This window comes from Stegodyphus dumicola, chromosome 10 (genome assembly GCF_044657685.1).
Source record: "Stegodyphus dumicola isolate Sdum_Otavi_A_Nest chromosome 10, ASM4465768v1".
Lineage (NCBI taxonomy): Eukaryota > Metazoa > Arthropoda > Arachnida > Araneae > Eresidae > Stegodyphus > Stegodyphus dumicola.
This window is the reverse complement of record NC_140777.1, coordinates 157273520-157297443: the sequence shown is the minus strand read 5'-3', so window position 1 is coordinate 157297443 and position 23924 is coordinate 157273520. Positions and strand designations below refer to the sequence as shown.

General features: G+C 31.4%; 1 protein-coding gene across 1 annotated transcript in view; it reads right to left on the bottom strand.

Annotated features, from left to right (window-relative positions):
* Nucleotides 1-987: 987 nt before the first annotated feature.
* mbf1 (multiprotein bridging factor 1) overlaps nucleotides 988-23924 on the bottom strand; it is a 33903-nt gene continuing 10966 nt past the window's right edge. Inside the window, exons 3-5 of the mRNA XM_035374943.2 lie at nucleotides 16824-16984; nucleotides 8163-8256; nucleotides 988-1781 (exon numbers count right to left, since the gene is read on the bottom strand). Of these exons, the coding sequence (XP_035230834.1) occupies nucleotides 1714-1781; nucleotides 8163-8256; nucleotides 16824-16984 (323 nt within the window). The 3' untranslated portion in view covers nucleotides 988-1713. The remainder of the gene's footprint in view (nucleotides 1782-8162; nucleotides 8257-16823; nucleotides 16985-23924) is intronic.

Sequence of the window (23924 nt, the reverse complement as noted above, 5' to 3'; positions counted from 1 at the left end):
AAGTGAATGCTGCCATCACAAAACTAAAATTGTGGCAAAAAAGAGTTGGTACTGGAGAAGTAAACTCGTTTCCCCTCTCTTCTTGAGTTTATAACAAGTTCGACTACTAGAATTGGTGCTGGTACTCTGAAATGCATAACACAGCATTTCGAGAGTTTGCAAGCGAGCTTGAAAAACTATTTCTCTGCTTTAAACAAAAATGAATGGGTAGGATATCTGTTTAGCATTAACACAACATCCATTCCATTAAGTTACTCCCACGCTGAGGGCATTAACTGTACCTTACTCTCAAAATAATTGCTTCTATGCATTTAATTACTGATTAGTATTTGATGTTATGATATATCAATAGTGCTTTTCATGGATTTATACAAAGGTGACTCAATGCACAATTCAATATGTAACCTAACCTACACGCAATGGAGTCACCCCAGTAGCGCACCAAGTCTCCAATACATGACATAAGTTTTATAAAATGTTTGCTCTTTTTGCTATAAATTACAGAAAGGTAACCATTTATTTAATTTCAAATAGAGATACATTCATAAAAAAAATTTACGTAATTACAGTTAAGTATAAATATCACCACCATGAATTTTCAGCAATAATATACTGATATTTTCTAAATTTATGGCATTTTTACAAATGTTAAAGCAAAAACAAACTCTGCAGATATTTAAATGCAAATAATGAAGCCTTTATTTGTTAGCATTGCTAATTAAGAAAAATTCAGAAAATAAATAAAGTTCCTATAAAATTAGGAAAATGTGCATATTTTTCCATACATGCTCTCATAAACATAACCCTGTGACATAAATTTCCCACCCTTTAGCTGAAGCCGATTAAATTAAAAGTTAATATCAACAACTTCAGTGTTACGGCTTTAAAAAATGCCATGTATTTTTACTTTCGAAAATTTAACTCTACTTCATGACTGCCCAAATTTGTGTCTTTTTTACATATGCACAGATATACACACACATAAGATATTCATTAATATCCTTTTATTTATTACAAACCTACAGCCAGTTCCTCAACACACTATTAAAATATATTTGCATTTTTCAGTGGTACTTTTTATGGACAGTTATGGTATTACTATTTTTAGTAAGTAGTAAAAAATAATAAAACAGATGAACATAGAAGATAATGACAGCCAATAAGAAAAGATATTGCTTAAGACTCTCACTACACAAATTCACTTCATAAAAAGTCACACAAAAATTCTTAATCATATTCGATGATCAGCCAATTCAAAATGAATTAACTTTGAATGCAAGATTTTCTCCCCCAAATGTTCATTATGAATCATTTAAAAAAATAGGTGCAAAATATTATCTCTGTGAATTAATACACAAAAAAGCTGGCAGAGGAATTGCATTTTATTCCTCTAATCTAACAGGAGAGAAACCACAGGTATGCTGATACATACGTGCAGATCACATAATGATCTTCTTCACTACTAATTATGACAACATGTCATTAAGAAATTTAGTTATTTAACAGAGGAATATACAGAACTCAAGATTTTTAAAATAAAGATAAGTAAACTGTGTGTGCAAAACACCAGTCTTCTGTAGACTTAAAAAGCACAACACCTGTAATTTCTTTAAATATGTATATAAAAGAAACTCACAAAAAATATACAGATACTGTATAGTTTTACAATAAGCAAAATTTGTTGCTGAAAAGCAATTCTTGAAAAGTAATTTGTCATTTTTTCTTTGCAGCAGATTTTGGCTCCATGGGCTGGCCTTTTTCTTTGCCTCGCAACTTCATACCTGTTAAAAATTGCAAAATTTCTTAATATATTAATTTTTGAAGAGATTCAATAACAACAAAACTATTGAGACTCTGCCATATATTTCCAAATATAAGCCAAAAGAAGATTTTACTCAAAAAAATTCAATCTAAATTGGAAACCTAAATTTAAAATTGCCTTATAATTACACATATTGTATACTGCCAAAAGTATGAGTAACGCATCATCAAAATACAAAACCATCACCTGAATGGTAGGTAAGTGCCAATTCATTTTCAGCTTCCATTTAAAAAACAGCGGTGATAACATTGTACAGCATGAATATCAATTGGTGCTTCAGTAAAAACATGTCAAATTTTCCTTTGTTCTCAACTGCGGTAAATGTTCTCAGGCAGTTACAAGATTATTTTCTCCAAGTTGCAGTTTTACAAATAAGATACAATTCTTAATTGTTGCTACATATGTAATATAAAATATCTAATAAGGTATTTAATATCTTATTTATATAGATATAGAATACCTACATAATAAAGGGCATACATATTCTGTTAGTTTTAAACTAAAGACAACAATATATATTAGAGAAAAAACAATAACTGAAGAAAATAATATATAAATTTTATCTACAAAGTGGATAGCAATGAAATGAAGGCCAATGATATTTATACAGATTTACCTTAAGCAGATTTCAGAGAATTACTAGAAAATACCAATATAAGGAAATTTGATTCATGTATAACAAAAATATTTTTTCTATTATTTAATCTGCAATAAATATTTTAATGAATTATTTGAAAATTACTTTAATATTTTGAATTCGTATATAAGCCTCTTTCTCCCCAAGCTTCAATCGTACAAAATTTGCTATCTTCTTGGCTTATGGATGACAATATATAATACTTGTAAATTTTTAAGAATACTCCAAAATAGTTAATACTGATACTAATAAAAAAATATGTAGTTTAGATTAAGTAAAATCATCTTTAAGACGACATCCAAACATATGATACAAATGAAATTCCTCCAGAGTATAAGATTGACTTTGATTAGTGATTTATTACATTTCTTTCATAGAATCAGTAGGCAATTTTCCCTACAAAATTGTAACATATATGTATAGTCAATCTCAATTTTTTAAATATAAGTTACTTTCATTTTATATTATATAAGTTATTTGCAAGCATTTTTTCTGAAGTTATTTATTTGAAAGTTTAAGAAAATATTTTCATAATATATTAACAAATAAAACAAGTAATTTAGCATGTAACACTTTTCAAAATTATGAAAACTTTGTTAAAATGTGCAGTATATCTAATATTTATTATCAAGGCTGGAGTCAAATTCTTGAAAAGTTCTTGCTCCTCACAGCTTCTTAAGATTGTATTTTTTTTTTTTTTTAATCATTTAAAAAAATAATTCTATCTCATTTGCATCAGCTTAGACGACACATTTAAAGAATTTTCAATTTTCGTAACAAAAACAACTAAACATATTGTAAAAAAAGGGGGAAGGAAAGAAAAAAAAAAAAACAGTTGCTAATAAGTCAAGACAGTCAAGTCTGGACAGTCAAGTTCAGGGCTTTCAAGTCAAGTTCAGGGTCATGAATTTTGGGGGTCATAAAAATTTAGGAAAAGCTAAATATTAATATTCAAAATCAGTTTAGCAACATTACATTATATTACACCTAAGAGTTTATAATGACGAAAGAGCATTTATGCCAATTACGACTGGTCACCATGCTCTCACTATCAAGCTTCTCAAAAAGACAATTGTGGTTTTCCCCATGTGTAACATGTATACGAGCCAGTTTTCCTTTACCTTACACATGCACAAAGGATGGGGGGCTGCAGAATTTTTGAGTCCTTTCCATCAGTTATCTTTTTACTGTATTATCTGTTTGTTTTACGAGGAAAAACAGATAAGAACTATCAACATATCTACTTCTGTTTTCCTGAAGGGGGATAATTTTATTTCCTCATTTATTACTTGTGTCATCTGCAACAGAGCTGGATTAACCATTACGCAAAATAAGCACCTGCTTAGGGCACCAAGGAAAAGAGACACAAAAAGGTCCTTAGAAACTCAGGAAAGGAAACACTACAAAAATCACCAATTGTGGATTTTACCATGGAATAAACAGATCAGGGAAACCACAACCGAGAGAGAAGAAATTGGGAGAGTAAGTATACATTTGGCACAGGGCACTAAAACCCATTAGGGTCTCAAAGTCTCAACATGGTCCTGTTTTCAATAACATTATCAATGTTTTTTGATGAAATTCTGATGGGCACTGTTATTCTAGAAAATATTAAAATTTATTAGCTTAAAACTTTTTAAAAAAAATTTCTATACTGCATAAGTAATTAACAGAAAACTAATTAAGTCATACATTTTATTTTTAATATTCTGCAGTTTTGAAACCAAATAATAACCTTTTATTGGCAGACTCACCGGGTCAGGTTGTTGCATATACATATGGCATCAAAATCATACTTTAACTGTTCTCCAGTTGATCAGAGAGACAGCATTTATAGGTCAAAAAACCAAAACACAACTGGAAATGTATATTTTTACAACAGAACACTTTTTTAAGAGTTTTTTGGGCTAAAATTGTTTTTTAATACTACATGGTAATTTTACTAAAATTCTCAGATACTTTTAGCTTTTAAGTTTGTCACATTCATTTCTAAAATTCCTAATTATAATATATCAAAAATTTCATAGATTCTAGTATATTCTTTTCTATCACAGCTATGACATTCGTTGCCAGTTATTTTTCAATTTTATTATTATGCGACAAACAACAGGTTTATATTACAGAACTTCACGTTTCTCTCGGGAACGAACAGCAATGTACGCTGCGAGGGCTGATGAAAGTGATCAAGTTAAGGAAGCTTAATTAAGATAACCCCCTTTGCAGTATATCCATTACCGATCTGGTAAGAGAGACACGTTTTTGTGTGAGAAATGGCGAGCAAGTAAGACGCATCACATGTCGGGAAAGCTGTTGTCTTTTCCCTTCTGTAATAATGCTGTAATGTTACTTTTAATTAACCAAATAAATTTTAAAAAAATTTTTAAATAAATTTTAAAAAGAAAATCAGTCTTAGATTTTTACATCACAAAAGTTTGGCAACGGTTCAGTCTCTTATTTTAAACTTTTCAGGAAGTAATCATCGAAAAATACTGTTTTATCATCCTCTGGATGTGTGCACAAGAAAAAAAGACATTTATGTTAGATGAAGTTTTCACAAATGACAGCTCACAATGGAATAGAGAATTTTCACAAATGGTAGTTCACAATAGTGTCTGTAAAGACAGTGCTGGGGGCAAAGATAGGTGAAAATATTGCCAATGGACATGTAACTTTCACTCACTGCATGATTCACCAAGAATTACTGGTAGCCATAAAAACATCACTAGATGTAAATGATGTGTTTTGTTATGCTACCAAAATCAATAGTTTCACAAAAAGTCAAGCCATTAATAATTTACCTATTTTCAAACCCCTGCAGTAACATGAATTCTGACTGCAAACATTATAACTAGCTACATGTAGAAGTATGGTGGTTCTGAAGAGGTCAAAGTTTATTTAGATTACTAGAGTTGAAGAGGAATGATGCAGCGTTCAATCTAATGGTTTTAATGAGTTTAATTAATTAAACTTATTTCTTAGATGACAAAACTAAAATGTCATTTTTAAATATAAAAATAAAAACAAATAAATAAATGAAAATGATTCCAGTAATTTAAGAGCCCGCGAAGATTTTAATTCCATTAAATTAAAATGTCAACAGCTTTCATATTTGAACATGTTACAAAATGGTTAGAAAAAGGAAATGATTAAAAGAAACAATTTTAGCGGCACCATTTAAAAAATAAGTAACTACAAGCATTGGACTGCATAATGCATCATTACCAGATGAAGTTGTATTTTTAAACATGCAGGAATCCAGTTTTGTTGATCACAATGAATTATTGCTTTCAAAACTGTATTATTCATCAGATATTTTTCAAAGTAATTGTGACATTAAAATTGAAAAGAATGTTTAGTTAAAAACATAAATATATGCAAAAATAAAGAGGAAAACAAATCTTAAGAAACGTTTACATACTTCTAAAACTGAAAATATTCCTTAAGAGTTATAACTCATCACCTGAAACTTTTGGAGACAAAAAAATACTTTCCTTCAAATTTTGATATTATCCCTAGAATGCTACCCATTCATCTCCTAGATGAAGCCCATAACAAATAATCTTGCCCTGTCTTCCCTCAAACGGGAAATGGGATGTGTGACTCAGTACCTTTACATGACTTTGGCTACTACAGATAAAGACATTCCTTCTTACCGAAATATTTTGGAACAATATTTGCCTCACAGACAAATGTAATATTTGCTTTTCAGAATCCAGCTTAGGTTTATTTGTATGTTGCCTTAAAGATGTCATCCGGGAGCGATGAGGAAAATTCTGTTTCAGGGGATGAAAGATGATTTTGCTGAAAACCCTGAATTCTCAGACAGTGACAAAGATGAAAATGAGGAACTATCATTTCACAATAAAGATAAAGAACAATGCTTGAAAAATAAAGCCAGGATGATGAAAATAATAAAATTGAAATAAAGCTAAAAATTCCAAAATTTTTTAGTCATGACAAATCTATTATTTATCCCAGCAAAATTCAGCTCAATAGTGATATGTCAAAGTAGTCATCTGTTCTTAAATCAAGCAACCCCAAAACAGCGTCTTGCAATATTAGTAAATTTATTAAAAAACTTGGGCTGAGCCACATAAGTGATTGTAGACACACTGGATCAGATGTGCAACTGTAACGTCATGTAGTAGAAAACTCATCCATGGTCTCTTTGTGCGTTTTATGCATGATAAATAACAGTTTAATAAATGCATATGTTATATATGTGCATAGTATGGATCGAAAATCCAAAAAGGCATTATCAAGAAAAAGTTCACAATAATGTTAAGATACTCTTGCTCTATGAATGAAGAAGCATTACAACATACTAACTTTGCCTCAGTCAACAAGATCAATTTATAAGGGAACTGCTGAAATTAGATCTGAATATTCTCCTCCTGAACAATCTGACAGTAAAAACGCAAAAATATGTGTATTTTGCCCGTACAATTTGCGCAGAATGACATGCAAGTTTTGTCAAACATGTTTCAGAGCAATGTGCAGAGACCACCATGTGTAAAGATTACTTTCAGAATAAATGACACTTTCTTGCTAACTTGAAGTTCAAGAGTCATGAAATCATCTGCAGGTAGTATACTTTTATTTTAATTAGTTTTTAAAATAGGTTTAAACATGCTTACACTAACTTCCTCTTGCAGAAGAATGGTTACCATTTCTGTAAATTTTTCAAATAACATACTAGGGTTAAAAAAGAAAACTGGGTGAATAAACCACACATATTTGAAATAACTAGTGTCAGTCATGTAAGATCTAACTCTCCAAGAAGACTGCTGTGTTATCAACAGGGTTCATACACATTTCTGCACATGGAAATTTCCTTATTTACTTTTCAGCTTCAAAATACTATATAATAAGTCGCCAAAATGGAAAGTAATGCCACTTTATAATAGGACAGCAAAAAATGATATTTGTCAGTGAATTGTCAAAAATATTCCTCCATAACGATAATTCACATTCAAAACAGCAGTCATAAGACAGAAATTTCAGATGATTAAAATTAAGGACTTTTAAGGACCGTATGAGCCTGTATCGAGCAACCTTAATTTAAAACTTAAATTTTTATAACAAATACTCAATTGATTTTGGCTGGAGATATAGACTGAATTTTCAACACCTTCTGAAATGGCCTTCAACAAACTTCTAGTATTTCGTACTAAACAACTACACGAAGTGTATACCAAAGAATATAGTTATGTAATTAATTTTCAGAATAAAGTTACGTAATGCTTTATCATCAGTGAATGTTTCAATTCATATTTTTCATTTATATACCCCTACAGAAAATGTCGTGAAAATATTTGCATGAATAAAAGGGGTAGCTTAACAGAGAAGTTTGAGAAGCCCTGGTCCAGTCTGTACCAGATTGTCAATCTGATTATCACTTACAAGTGGTTAAAACCTGCAGTTCATTCATTATTTGCAAACTATTAAATTTTAACAAAGCTGAATTATCTAAATATCATTACAGATCAATAATGTGTTGCTTGATTAAATAAAATTTTTATTGCTATTTATATTGGCATTCAGAAGGTATTCAAACACACAATGCAAATACATTTCTAAAGTATTAATCAGTGTATGCTAAATTATTAACAAACACCACACACAAATGCAAGCAGAAGGTTTGAAAAGACAGAAAAAATTGAAGTAGGATCTGGAAAATAACACAAAAAATATATAACCAACCTATGACCCTCTCTATTTTTGTGAGAATTTGTTGATTAGGCACAGCTCTTCCTGCTTCATAATCATTTATAACCTGAGGCTTTTCATTAATCCTCTAAAGAATTAAAGATAATTTTATTACTTTATAATATATTGCCAAGGTTACATAAGATATTTCAAAGTTATTAAAAAACTTGCAATTAAATACACAACTAAATTCTTCATTGCAAACACAAATTTCCACATCACATGGCAAAGAGGCATCAATATCATTTGCAGATACTACAGATTCTTCATTGTCATTCTCTCAAACTTAGTTACAATGTTACTTTCCAGCTTTGATGTTACATGACTACCATTCACAAATCTGGCTAAAAGCAGACTCGATGTTATTACCCACTTTCGGCTTGCATAATCCACAAATCACGGAGCATCCTTGTTGATAAATAACATGCAATAATAGTATACAGAAAGTATAAATATATTTTACAAAATTTTTAATTTACCTTACAATAAACTAAATAGGTCGAGAAATATTGCAATATCAGATCTTATGGTGCTTCTCAGCAAATAATTCTAACTGTTTGTTTTAGATTATGATGAATTGTTGAATTAAAATGGCTTGTTCTCTGGCACTGGATAATCAAAATAGAAGCAAGATATTCAAAAGAACTGCTGTTAGCATCAATACATTTCGGCCAAGTTGTTTTAAGCCTTATTTCATACCAATGGTCAAAATTTTTAAAAAGCAAATCACATCTTCAATGCATTACTATAAAAATTTAAATTTTAACATTCATTTGAACAGAGAATATTTGAAATGTCGTACGTAAAATTCTAATACAAGGTCACAAGTGTAAGCAAAGTGTTCCACAACATAAAATGTTGATTTTCAGCATCAATTTTCACATGGCACATCCTCAAATGTTCCCTTGAGAAACCATACAGAAAATTGCATATTATTTATTTTAAAAGTAATTACATTTACAAGAATTTTTTGGCTAATTTTTAGAATGGAAAAATACACAGATGATAATATGCCTTTGTTTCTTGGTTAGCTAATGCAAGGCCTGTATGAAACCATGTGTCATTATCAGCACACAACACTTACTTTCTCCACTTCATTTGAAACTGTAGTTCCAAGACTTCATTCATGTGCTTTCCATGAAGTAAAATCAGCTGAACATAAGTGAGGGGAAAAAAACAGAGGACTCAACTATTAGTCTCAGCCACTGTTACCATGGTTACAAATTCAAATCAATTGAAAAAATTCACTTCTATTACACATATATTTTACATTCTAATTAAATATTTATCTCTAAAATTAATAAGCCAGCATACTTACAAGCTGGTCTTTATTTCTTTTGTTCTTGTGGAAATTTTGTGGCAATCACTTAATCAAGATTCAAAATAATTGTTCCTTTTAGCAATTTTGCAGCAAAATACTGTATTCATGCAGGACTTTTAAGTTTCCTTCTTTGCTGGCAAATATTATGAGCACATATTTTAAAATTGACAACATTCATCTTGATTTGCAAGATTGAAGAAGCAATCCTGCAATTTTGCATGGATTCGATACATAATGATTCGTAGGAAAAACTGCAGGAACTTTGTACTTAACAAAAAGAACACATATGAAAATTGGAGCATTGCTCAAATGAAGAACTGTTACGAAATGATTCCCTAAAGAATTTTTATGCATTTGCTAGCCAGAATCTGATACATTCTGAAAATTTGACCACTTCTACCAAGAAACCCACTTTAGCACTAATACTTAATATATACCTAAATAGATAAAATATGAAAAAACTATTAATTTTAATTTAGCAATAGTCTTTTAAATTTGGCTACAACCTCTTCCTAGTGCATTGACTAGGAAACTAATCTGCATTATGCCATCTTATTAATCCTTCAATGCAGTAAGCTCTTGTCAAATTGGACAGATGATACACTTTAGATGCCCTGGATAAGAGCCTACTTATTACAGGATTAATAAGATAGCATAATGCTGGTTAGTTTTCCAGATGATATAGAAAGATGATGCAGCCAAATTAAAAGAACTATTGCTAAATTTAAATTAATAGTTTCCTTTTATTGCTAAATTGAGTAGTTTTTTCATATTTTTTACATTACCAATTCTACAATTAAAGAACAAATTTTTGCTATGTTAAATGTGCTGTTGCATTGCTCCATTCTCCACATCATCCATACAATATGAAAAACTGTAGGGTGTAAAACAAAATATGTGTCTTCAGAATTAAAATCAAAGAAATAAAACTGAGTCTGAATCAAGAAATAAAACTGTGGCGTGCCACACTATAAGTCATTTATGCCAACACTTTCTCCATTACTATAAGTCATCTTATGTACCTATGTTATCTCCTAATCCTGAAGTACATGTTAAGATATAAATATGAAAGAAAAATACTAATTTTAATTCCTCATTTCAATTTGGTTACATCCCCTCCCTGGAATCTTAACTGTATTCAGTGGGAAAAACTAATATGCATTATACCATCTTTTTAATCTTGCAATGCAGTGAGCTCTTGAACAGTTACAATCCAAAATTTAAACAAAAAAGAAACTCTATAAATACCCCTTACTGAAATGTAAACTTACTTTGCCAGCTTTCCTCTTGCTCTGCTAATATGCGATGCTTACTTCTCCACTTCGGCCATTGTCTAATGTTGTGATCCATAATATAAAGTCCTAAAAAATTATTAATGGCGAAATAAAATGTGGTGAATCTACAGCTATGTTTGGTCTCCAAGCACCATCCTTCTATTATGCATCCTGTTTGTATGTCAGCAATATCCATAACCATATAGATATTGCTGATTAAAAAATAACTGGTGTACTTTCTCCCATACATCCTAAAATATTACTACAATAAAAATAGCTGGCAGATTCTTTCAACGTGCTAAAAAATGAGTCCACGGAAAGTCAATAAAAATAGTTGGCAGATTCTTTCAATATCCTAAAAAATGTGTCCATGAAAAGTATCTCCAAGTTCAAAAGTCTAACAACTAAAGTACAATCTGGCTTTTACAGCTGCGACTCAGCAAGAGAAAAAAAAAAATTTCTTTTAAAATAAGAAGTGATTTGGAATCAGCTCAAGATCACCCACTGACGAATGAAAAGTTTGGGGCAGAAAAAAATTATTTGCTTTGAATTTCCAACATGTTTATGCCATTGCATTCTTTGGCTTAAAAGTTAAATATCATCGAATGTATCAATTCCTACTCCCATCCCCATCAAAAAATTAAAGTTGTGCATCCTTGAAACCAATGTGACCTCATTACATTTGGCTTTCAAAATCAGTGTTTTTTAAGAAGTTAGAGTGTAATTACCTGGTTTTAAATAATGTGAGTAATTTTAATGCTGATGAAACTGTAAATGCAGACAAAGTTGCAAATCATAAAAATGTCCCACGAAAAATCGAAGTTAAGTCTTTAGACAAAGATAAATTGATCTGTCCGCTATTTGATCTCACTGTTGATATAGTTTGTTTTTTGAAGAACAATGTCGTGCAAAAGATATTCCTAACTATATTTTTAGTTTTTTAAATAGTGAAGCCTTGTCATTTTATATCTACGAATCTGTTGAAATTCAGGATCGGGATGTGCTAAACACAAAAATTTTTCATTTATTTTCTAGTTCAGAATATTACATTTGATGATTTTGTTTCAGTTACGTACAACATATTTAAAAGATACAGGTCTTGAACAGTGGAAATTTGTAACTGAACAAGAAACAATGTCTGTCTATAGAATTGAACAGAAAGTATTGGGGGGGGGGGATTACATTCAAAGAAATGTTTAATAAACAAATAAATATTAAGTTTTTTTTTTTTTTTTTGGTGTGTGTGTGTGTGTGTGTGTAAATTTTGATACACTTTAGATCATAAATGCTTCATTATTTCATAAATCACGATTTCATATTTTTAACTTCATAATTTCCACATGCCATCTTACTAGATTTACCCTGATGATCTAATATCTGAAAAAAATCACAAATCCGGAATCGCCGGAGTTCTGACGAGTCCTGATCTCTGTAATGTATTTTTTTTTCATATAAAACATGTTAATGCAGAAAAAATATGCAAACTACAAATGGTCCATTTTCAATTTTTGCTTACATATGCTGTCCCAGAAGAAGAGAAAGAAAATTCAAGATAAATGAATATTTAAAGTTTAATTTGAGCAATGCATTGCATAAAGATGACTACAAATACATTTCTACAATTTAAAATATAAAAAAATCAATTAAAATTTTTAGATATAAATCTTAAAAAATATGAACAAAGGTGCCTGTCCCTTCCAAGTTTTATGTTATTCGAACTCTTTGTTTTGTAACCTAATTTATTTTTTTTGATTAAGAAGTTTAATTATTTTAAATATGAATTATTAATGTATTTACATTCATGATAAAAATTAATTATAGAAGTTTTTCCTTTAGCAAATCAATAAAGATAATTTATCTCCCACTTCATGTCAAGTCTTAACCTTGAGTTTATTTTACCCACAATTAGTTTGTAAATCTGGATACAGGGGGATACATATTCAGTGACATAGATAAAAGCTCGACTAATTTATCTATGCCACTGAATATGTACTTCCGTTTACTATCCAGCAGAATACAGTTCTGCCAAGTGACCTACGGCTGTCATGGCCAAACCTTTAACATCTTCCCTAGGAAGCCTAAAAGGGATTTTGCTTGAGCAGGAAAACTAACTGTACAAACTACCATGTACTTCACGGGCCTACCCCGGCTATTATTTAACTATTCTCTTCACCGCTGGACCTAATCCAGCCATTTTTCTTGATTCTTACTCCTATACTGCACTGAGGATTCCTACCTGCCTTACCACGACTTCTAAACCAGGTTAACATCATTTATCTACCATCTTAGCTATTCACTTTGCCACTCCAGAGTGAATTTAATTTTAAAATCTAGCTTAACTCACCTTTCTTAACCCTTTGCGGCATGGTGGGTCAATATATGTCCCACCTAATTAATATTTATTTTCTCAGTTAGCAATTTCCGTTAGAAATTTTCTAATCTTTTAAAAATAATCTATTTTAGTTATTATTTTTCTCAGTAGATGTTACTACTATACCAGGGCTTAAGTTTCTAAGCAAAAAATATTCAAAACAGGATCACAAGAGTGATATCCATGCATCTCGCATTTTTCAATATTTTAAAAATTTTGGTATACAATTTATGATATGTATGATTCTTTTTAATATTCAAAGGTATTTTATTTTCAAAAATCTTAATTCGATTCAATATTTTATAACATTAATTTTGCACTTGAAATAAGTGGGTTAAAAATTGTCCCACCACACACTTGAGTTTCCGCTCAATAGATGGCAGCACTCACGATTATTTTTCTTTTCTTTTTTGCATCTACTTTTTTCGTGATTGCGCGCGCTTTTACATCCGTTGTATGCTCTGATGTGCTAAAATGCCTAGAAAAAAATTAACAACTCAGGAAGCTTTGGATCTTTTTGCTGAATTGCCATCCGATTGCGACTCAAATGCTTCAGATATCAGTTCTGATTGAGCAGAAATTGAAATCCAGGAGAGAATAACTGAGGTTGAAGTTATTGCTGAAGAAGAAAGGGAATTATATAATTTGTTTCGCTTTTTAAAGACACAGACCCATCTATGCATGTGGCTGCCATCTATGCATGTGGCATTGTAAATATGAATTGAAAGCATCTACCCAAAAATTTAAAAGACAAATTTATGTCAAGAGAATATATAGACTTTTCAGTTAGCGATGATTCAATTTATTGCATAAAATGGAAGGATAAAAGATCCGTTTCTATCCTGTCTTGCTTGGAAAAGGCAATTGAAATGAAAGAAATTAATAGAAAAGAACGAGATGGAAAGACAAAAAAGTACTGTGCCCAAACAGCATTATTTCATACAATAAGAATATGGGATATGTCGACTGATTGATCAACTGAAAGGACTATATGGAATAAATCGCAAAAGCAAGAAATGGTGGCACATGATTTTTTTTTTTTTTACTTTTTAGATGCGAGTATAATAAACGCATTTATTCTATTTAAGTTTGTTCGCGAACCAGATCATGATGTAAAAACAATGAAAGATTTTCTTCTCTCAGTTATAGAAGGTCTAATGGCACTTGCAGGCAAGAAAGAGCTGAAAAGAAAACTTAAATAGAAATACCCAGTTCAAATAAAAACTAAAAACCCGTTCGTACAACCAGAAAAGAGACTAAAAAATGCAAGTCACACGCCAAAGAGAACGAGCAGGAGAAGATGTGCATATTGCAGCACATCGAAAGAAGAACGACGAACATTTTGGATGTGTGAAATATGTGAAGTGCCTCTATGCTTACAAAAGAATGAAACAACATGTTTTTCAAAGTTTCATGAAAAATGACTTTTTTCAATTTTAATCATACATAAACGTTTTTGAATCAAGGGCCAATTTTCATATTTTATTTAGTATCATATGTACGAGTATCAAATTTTAATCTTAAAATAATATTCAAGAAAATATTTTCTTTTGTTCCTAAAATTTAAAAATATTAAATATATATATGCAAAATGTGCATATGAAGAATTTTACAAGTCATGCATATATGTAATAAGTACAAAATGCATTTTAGTGTGTTTATAATGAATATTTTAGAAAGCACGCTTTATTTTGTTTATTTATTCCACATGTGATTTTTTTTCCCTGCTATACACCAATATGCTATAAGACATGCACTAGTTGCATGATGGGACAAACGGTATCCCACCTTCTCCCATAAAAAATTAAAGCGCAGAAATTTTTTCAAGCCTTAAAGGCACTTAAGTAAGTCCATCTGACTTATTCTAAGGCATTTTCTTAAAGATTAAAATATATTTTAAATATGCGTGTCGCAAAGGGTTAAGTTTTTATTAGCTAATAATTTTTAACCTTAAATTATTAATTCCATCCTTAATTAATAATTAACTGTTAATCTATAATTTATCTCACATCAACAATCACTTAAATTAAAGCTCACAATCTAATCTATGTTAATTACTCATAAAGTAATTTAATTCAATTCCTTTACCACATTCATTCTTAACTACAAATTCTGCAGATTACAAACTGACAACTCCCCTCTCCTTGCTTTTAACTTCGTTTATCTTCCTCAAGTGAATAACCTGTCCCCCCTCTCAACCATCCCAAGACTCTTAGCTACTTGCTTTGTTACAAACCAAAACTAACTAACGGAAGTCCAGTTCTGTTATGAGTTACACTTTATTCCATCAGCTGTTCTTATCGTTATAAAAATCATTCATGCCAGTTGCGTGCTGGCTGTCTTTTTCTTCTCCTCTTGAGCTATCTGCGTGCGCATCGCAAAAGGGGGCTAATCCCCTTCTATTGTGGCTAACCACAAGAAGTTAACACCTATATCCTAATAAAGTGGACTCCTTATTGGTCTTCTGACTTTAGCCCAGCGGCCTTTCTTTCATTTTTCTTTAGCAGATGCTCATTCTTAATTATTTCATTTTCGATAAACGATGATGTGGAGGTAATTGCATTTATTTGAAAACGAATTCTGTAACAAAACACCTTGGTCTTGAATATGTACTACCCCCTTTAGGCACATTTACAAACTAAATATGGGTAAAATAATCTCAAAGTAATAGACATAAAGAGGAACACCAATTATTTTTATTGATTTGCTATATTCATATCTAAAAAATTTCAATCGATTTTTTATATTTTAAATTGTAGAAATATTTATAGTCATCTTTATGTAACACATTTCTCAAATTAAACTTTAAATATTAATTTACCTTGAATTTTGTTTCTTTTTTTCTGGGACTGCATATCTTAACAAAATTTGAAAAAAAGGCCAAATACATATTTAAGAATACAGCCAAAGTCTTAAACTAACTGAAAAATACGGCAAGTACACCAAAATCAAGGTTCAAATTTTCCTCTCACTTGGTACCATCTAGAGAAGAAACATATACTTTAAACTGAATTCTTAACAAGCAACATTACCTGACTGAAGGTTTATTATGAGTGTGGTTGCCTGAAGAATGATTAGGAACATGACTGTCAGCAATCTGAGAAATTCTGCAACTTCTGCTAAGGTGGTTGCAATGATACGCAAGTACCACATAAAGGAAAGATGCAAATCACAGTTTTTTAACTGTTAGTTGAACTCAAATAAAATGTCATAACACATAAAGAACTTCAGCAACATATGAAAATAGTATGGGTTAACATATCCTAGCTGAATGGAAGATCCCAATAAAATTGTCAAAAATCAATAAACATTCACTGTATATAGAGAAAGCATGTTCGAAGAATTTTATTTAAACAATGGCTTTTAAGTGCCATGAAACAGCAGAGTATATTTTGGTCAACAGTTCCTACCAGTGGTACTCACAGCACTTTTGCAAAATATGTATTTGGAGTCTTTATTTGTAGAAATTTCTGAAGTTGAAAGTATAAGGACTGAAAGTACAATTTCAAAGTTATTCTTGCAGCAATTACAAAATTATGGCTGCTAAAAATTTCTTGAGTTTAGATTAAGGCTGTTTTGGCAAACTGGATGTTCAAAACATCCACAAGTACCATTGATCTTTTTATTGACATAAAAATAAAGTGTGATTCTGAGATATTCTCAGGACTGGACATTTTAAATAAGCTTACCGTTGCAAGATCTTTCTGAGTCAAGCCTTTGTTCTGCCTCCCTTGCTGAATGAGACGACCTACATCCAGTCCAACAGTTTCATGGTGAAGTTGCTCCGTTTCTTTATCAAGCTTGGAAGTATTTAGAGTTGTTTGGTGCTGTTTATTCGTAGCAGCATTAACTAAATAAAATAACAAGAAAAAATTAGACCATCTGTGAAAGTACTATTATATAGTTATTTCAATAAAAAATATCAGCATCATATAGGGTGAATCTAAAATATGTGGCAAAAAAGGGCAGATAAAGGGGACCCAAAGAAGCAGGTTTTACAATGGAATTTGAGTGCCGAAATGGCATGTGTTAAGTTTTGCTACATAAGGAAACAATGAATAGGAATTAATTTAGAAAGACAAATAAAATTAAACATTTCAGTCAGCTTTTCAACAGGTGCTCAAAAGTGTGACTACCAACAGTAATATAAAATTTATTCTCACACAACTCCAAGTTGTTTGAACTCCAAGTTCTCCAAATCACACTTGGATGTTTGGCAACTCGGATTCTAACTACTCAGAAATTGTTCTCTGAACATCCTTTGAGTTGCTGCTCCATTTCTGTCTGCAGCCCCACAGATAAAATGCATTTTCATCTGCTTGAAATCTGCACTGAGAATGATAATTTAACCCAGCAGAGCACTTTCACCTACTGATCTCAAGAGCATCCTTTACTTCTTCATGCATCATTTGCAAACCCACAATTCATTATAAAATGTTTATTTCAGTCTCCTCTGCTCTTACATTTTATTTTCTTTTACATTCATTACATTACATTTCATATACAGTCAAAAGTCGTTAATTCGGACACCCATAATCCGGAATGATCTATAATCCGGACCTCAAAGCTAAAATCTTTCTGCGCATGCGCCGCATTGACGCATGCGCATAGGCGTTTTACTCGTGCACCCAAGACATTTACGACTGCGCATATGCGTCTGCGCAAGTGCAGAATACGTTTTCGCGTGCGTGTTTAATGTATAACGGACGATATAAGCTAAAATTATCTAATTATCTATTTCAGTTAATGTTGATGATTGCGTTGTTCCTTAATCTTCGAATTTGATCGGGCTTATTATTTTTTGCAGACTGTAAGAGCAATTTTCTAAAAGTAAGCTTGAACTTTTGATTATGTCAAATAGAATTTCCGATGCTGGAGCTCCCAAAGGATCTAGAAAACGAAAGTATGTTTCGATGTGCATCAAACAAAAAACGAATTGCTACAAAAAATGGATAAAGGCATATTCTTTGTTTATCTAACCGTTCCGAAATCTGTTTATCAATTTCACGCTGCTCTGCGTGGGGGGGGGAAGACGTTGGCGCGCAATGAACTGGAAGTTGATTTGTCAACACTATCGTTATCTTCAGAGCAGATGTTTTTATTTTATTCGGCTTATAATTCCTTACTAAATGTAGTATTTAATTTCGATGTACTCCGTCTTTGATATGATTTAAATCAAATTCCTCGTCATTATAAATACCACGAATGCAAATCAAATAGTTTTCTGGTTGCAATTTTCTAATTTCGGCTATGCGTAAGGTATGCTTTATGCAACCCCGCGTTGAAAGAAATGTTTAATAAAGTAAACAAATAAATATTGGGCTTCTTTTTCGGTAAATTTTGATACCCTTTAGATCATAATTGCTCATTATTTTATAAATTACAGTTTCATATTTTTAATTTTATAATTTCTGCATGCCATCTTACCAGATTTAAACTGATGATCTATAATCCGGAAAAATCGATAATCCGGAATCGCCGAAGTCCCGACGAATCCGGATTAAAGACTTTTGACTGTATTTAAAAATAATTCTGTATATGATTCATATTAAATACTGCATGTACTTCTCAACTGATCTAAAAGATGAAAGAAAAACCCCAAAACATGGATATAACAGAATTAGTTAAATGTTAAATATGAAAATTATTTCCATAAGAATGGATATTTCTTCAAAAACTTTTCTGCTGGGAAATGATATTAACATTTTTGAACTAGAGCTCTGACACTTTCAAATTACTAAAAAAAAAAAAATTTTAAAAGCTCAAATTTCTCGTATCCTACACTCAGTTCCCACTTTCAAGAAACTGCTTCCTATCTGTAACAATGTTCTTAAGAACATGGATTCATTTCTTAAGACGCGAATTTTCTAACAATAAAAATGACGAAAATCAATCCTTCAGGGTAAGCTCTTTGATGCAGATAAACGTCTCAGTCTCCAGAAAATACTCTCAAGGCTTGATAGTAATTTTGGTCAGCAGTCTACAAAAGATGAATGGCTAATACACAATACATCCTTTTTTAAAATACAACTACTATTGTCTCTGTATTAATCATTATTTCAAGGGCTAATATTATGCACAGGAAAAACAAATATACTCAATTAAAAAAAAACCTAATTTAAAGAAATAACAGCTGAATTTTATAAGTGCATATCTGCATATACATCAGCAAACATGTGCTTCTCACAGACCTGGACGGTTATTCTACGCTACGAGAGTCGACAGCAAGTTGTGGGCCGCCAGATGTCGCTGCTAGTAAAAAACAGGTCTGCCCGACATCCTATATTCTCTGAGTACGGAAGTTGTCGAAAGCACGTGAAAAAATGTTGCCGTGTCATCAATCAGGGTTGTCCAGTTGACGTACTAAGTAGACAATGACTTTGTATGCATTTTCGCCGCTGATTTTTTCATATTTAAACGAAGAATACGGTCGTAGATCTCTGAATCGGTGGCGAATTTATAGAAAATATGTTGATGCTTTTGCTCTGTCAAAAGATGTTTTCATTGCGTATTTCAGATTCGTAAAATTTATAGTTATTTTAATTTGGGGTGAACTGAGAGAGTATTTGGAGCCACATTCAGAAAACAAGAACGCAATTTCTACTAAAAGAAAGGTTATACTATTCCTGAAATTATAGATATAAATTGTAATTGTACGCTTTAAAAATGTAGAAGATAATAAGTTTATCAAGCACATAAACCTTCTTCATTTAATACAAATATAGACATCTGATAAGCTTGTACTCGATTTATGTACAGCAAGAATTACGTTTACTTTAAAATCTAACAGTTGAATACCTTACGAATAATACTGTGAACACAAAAATGTCGTTCATTATTACGCGAAATTCACACTACTGTAAAATAAAATTAAAAAAATAATAATAATAATAATTATAAAACTATAAAATAGATTTATAATATTTTTTTCAGTAATTGTACTACTATTAGTGTGATACTTTTAAAAATAAGTTTTAGCCCAGAGGGGCTATTAATTTCGTTTTGCCATTTTGTGGCGTTTCACGATAAATGGCGTTTCACTTTTCAAATCGTTGCCACCAAGTATTATTGCACTCTATTATATTTAAAGAAATTAAATAATGAGGAATCTGCAGAATGCATGAATGTTTCTCGCACTGTGATAAAACAACGGTACCTAGAGCCATGAAATTCTGAATAACATAATCCTCCATCCTAATAGAGGCATCTGGAGGGCCAAATTTTAACTGGGAATTTGTATTACTATCCATTTCATATATCATATTTTGTAAAGCATTTATGAGTTTTTGATTAAGAAACCCAACGATTTCAAAGCGAGCAATGGCAAAAAACATTTTCATCTCTAGCGCGCGAGACTATGTATCGGAAATTCTAAAGATATGCTTTTTTTTTAATTACATGATATTGCTGTTGAATTGATTTTATGGTTTAAGTGCGAAAAACATGATATTTAATAAATAAAGGTAACACGCAAAACGTTAAAAAAATTACCCTTTGGGAGTAATATAAAATCTGAAGGCTTTCATTTTTTTTTTTTTTTTGGTGTGTGTGTGTGTGTGTGTAATTTTAATACGTTTTAAAACTGGTTTTTAAGTGAGGACTTTCTAAGGGAAACTGGCTCGTATACACGTTACACATGGGGAAAGCCACGAAAACGCCGGCCAGCTCGTTCGTGGGATTCGAACCTCGGACCAAATTACCTGCGTTCAGCAACTCTACCGCTCGGCGACTGGTGGGCTTGTTAGCAGAATTATACTGTATTATTATTGTATTATGCTATAAAGTAACAATGCTATAAGACTGAGGGTTTGTTCATGGAATAGTACTTTTGTAACCTATTATAGTATTAAAAAATCATTGTTTCTTTGCAAACTTAAAAAAATAAATAAATAAATAATAAAAATACTGTTCATAGCATTCTTATTTTTATATTAAAAGAGATATTGATTATTATTAGTTTTCTATTTAAAATGTGTCGAAACGCTGGTTTGAAAAGGAACTTGAACTGCAGGAGACCTACACTGATTATTTTTACTTTAGTACTTCCATTGTGAAAATATTACTATCTTTTAATTATTTTCACAGAACAAAATCTTTTGAGAAGGAAGAATAATTAAACTGAGCAGTTCTTATATATATACAAAATTAAAATAACAGCAATGTAATATTGAAAAAAAGATATTAGTAATTGTGTGACAAAAATTGCAAAACGAATTAATCACACATACAGGATAGATTAATTTAATTTTGGTTATATATTTTATATTGAAAAAATACTTTCTTTCATGTTAATTATAGAATAAATTATTTAAAATAAAGCATTTTGATGTGTGTCTGATAACTGAATGCAGCAGCAATCGGCCATACTGTAATAGAGAATGAATTTTATTTTTTTTCCTGAAAGAAATAATTTTCATAGAAAAAGAAAATAAAAAAGGGAAGAAATATTAAGAAAGAAATATTTTCTTTCTAATTTCTTATTTAAAGAAATATTTTTCAAATAGTAACTGTAAAATAAATTGCGGGAAAACAGTTTTAATGTAAACATGGAAAAAAAAAAAAAAAACTTAGTTTGCTATTAGATTGTAATGCAAATTAATCATATTATAAATTTAAATAATTAAAATGGTTTATTTCTAAAAGGATTTGAAGAAAGCTTAATTCATTTACTCTTATTTACCATTGCTTTCGTGGTATCCCATATCACTCTTTATTTTTTAGCTCTAAATTCCTGCGTTGACTTTCCCATTAAAAAACGAGATTTTCTTTCACATAACACAGCAGCATATTCAGCATGTATTGGTCATAATACTGTTTTGTGCAATTTTTTCGAACTACAAATGCAACGTGTGAGTTAGTGAAATAATAGGAGAATATTCCTAGAACTTCAGCCAGCGCGCGCTATAAATTTCGTCACTCGGTCTGTACTGCGATTGGTCTAAAGCTCCTTGAAGCCTTGTCCGCTTCCAGTAAAGTTAAATGGACCCACCCGCCCACCAACTGAGGACCACGGAATGGCTTTCTCCGATAAGTTGTGATGGCTGTCTATACCGGTTTTTTTGAGTCAATATTGTTCGCTTAAGTTGTAGATAGATCCAGTGATCATAGAATAAGCGTCCAGGATTGCCACATATATACTTTTCTGCTGACATTCTGCATTGCTTCATGAAATTTTTTTTGTGATTTTTCACTGGGGATACAGATAAAATCAAGAAGTGCTACATTTATTATAGTAATTACCTTAATCAAGCATTTCTTGCTTTTATCTAAAAGGCTACATACATTCAGCTTGATGTTCAAATCTTATTTTAAATAATATATGTTAATGTTTTAAATTAGAGATATTATGATCAATTTTCTGTATATCTTTAACCCTCTAACTGACCAATCTGTAAGATTATGTACTAGAATAATACACGTATCTTAACACATGTCAAAAAAAAAAAAAAAAAAAAGAACACAGGCATAAAATATTATAGTATTTTGGTATTATTATCAAGAAAATACTTTATGGCAGTTTTGTTGGCTTTACTTTTCCACATGCAAATTTTGATCGGAGGTCGATCGGCGGTAAGCTAACGTGGTTGCCGCTGATTGGCCGATGACGTCAAGATCGGCGGGTTGGCCGAATATAATATATATGTATGCCGGTATCGCCAAAAAGTTTTCGGTGTTCTTGTTCTCTTGTGCTATTATGAGTTAGCATAATGCTACTTTGCTTTCACTAAATGATTTTAAATGTAAAGGCTAAAGTGTTAGCTCTTTTATTTTATTTATGGAATAAAGCAAGGATTTTATTTAGTTTAGTCTTAGCTTTATTTTAAGGGAAGCAAAACATGCCAACCACATTCACCACTGCCAACAGGGTTATGGGCCCAGCGTCAACAGCTAATCAGTCATCCAGTTCAACTCAGCTTTGAAGGAATGTAGGTGAAGAGGGCCATTATCCACGAAAAGAAGCTGACCTGTCTTAGAAGTTTAAGTCGTTGTGCTCACACTTAATTGAAGATGTCATTACTACCTGAAGGTTTTGAGTTGTTAAACCATGACAACTGGGATCGATGGAAAGTCGACATGAAAATGCTGTTACTGGACAGAAATTGTTGGAGCTCCATAGAGGACAAAGAAGAAGAATTAGATAAAAGTGCAACAAAGCGTGAAAAGCAGGAGTTCACACTGAGGGAGAACAGAGCCTTCACTACATTATATTACGGAATTAAAGCTGAGTTCAGGCCGCTGATACAAGAATGTTCAAGTGGTAAAGAAGCGTGGGAAGTTCTACAGAAGCAATTCGAACCCAAAACAAGAGCAAGGATAATTCAGTTACTGGATGAATTTTTTAGTATTAGATATACGCCAAATGAAGAAATAGGATTATTCATCGCAAGAATAAGAATGACTGCAAAGAAGTTGGCTGAAGCTGGTCACAACTTGGCAGATCTTTTTAAAGGATTTCAGGCAATAAGGAGATTACCCCAAGAATACTCCGGCATTGTACAGTTGATATATAGGTGGAAGGACGAAGATTTTACTCTGGAAAGAATTGCTGAAGAGCTGGTAAGGGAAGAAAGCCGACTTCGCCAGGTAATTGCCGATTTAGAAGACAGCAAGGTAAGCGTGTTTAATACTATTAGTTTAAACTCAGGGAAAGATAAAGTTGAAAACAAAACTAAATCTAAGAAAAAAATGGGGAATATGAGAATAGGACCTTGTTTCAGATGTCATAAATTTGGGCACTTAATTGCTCAATGTAAAGAAAATGTAAGTAAAAATCAGAAGTTTAAAATAGA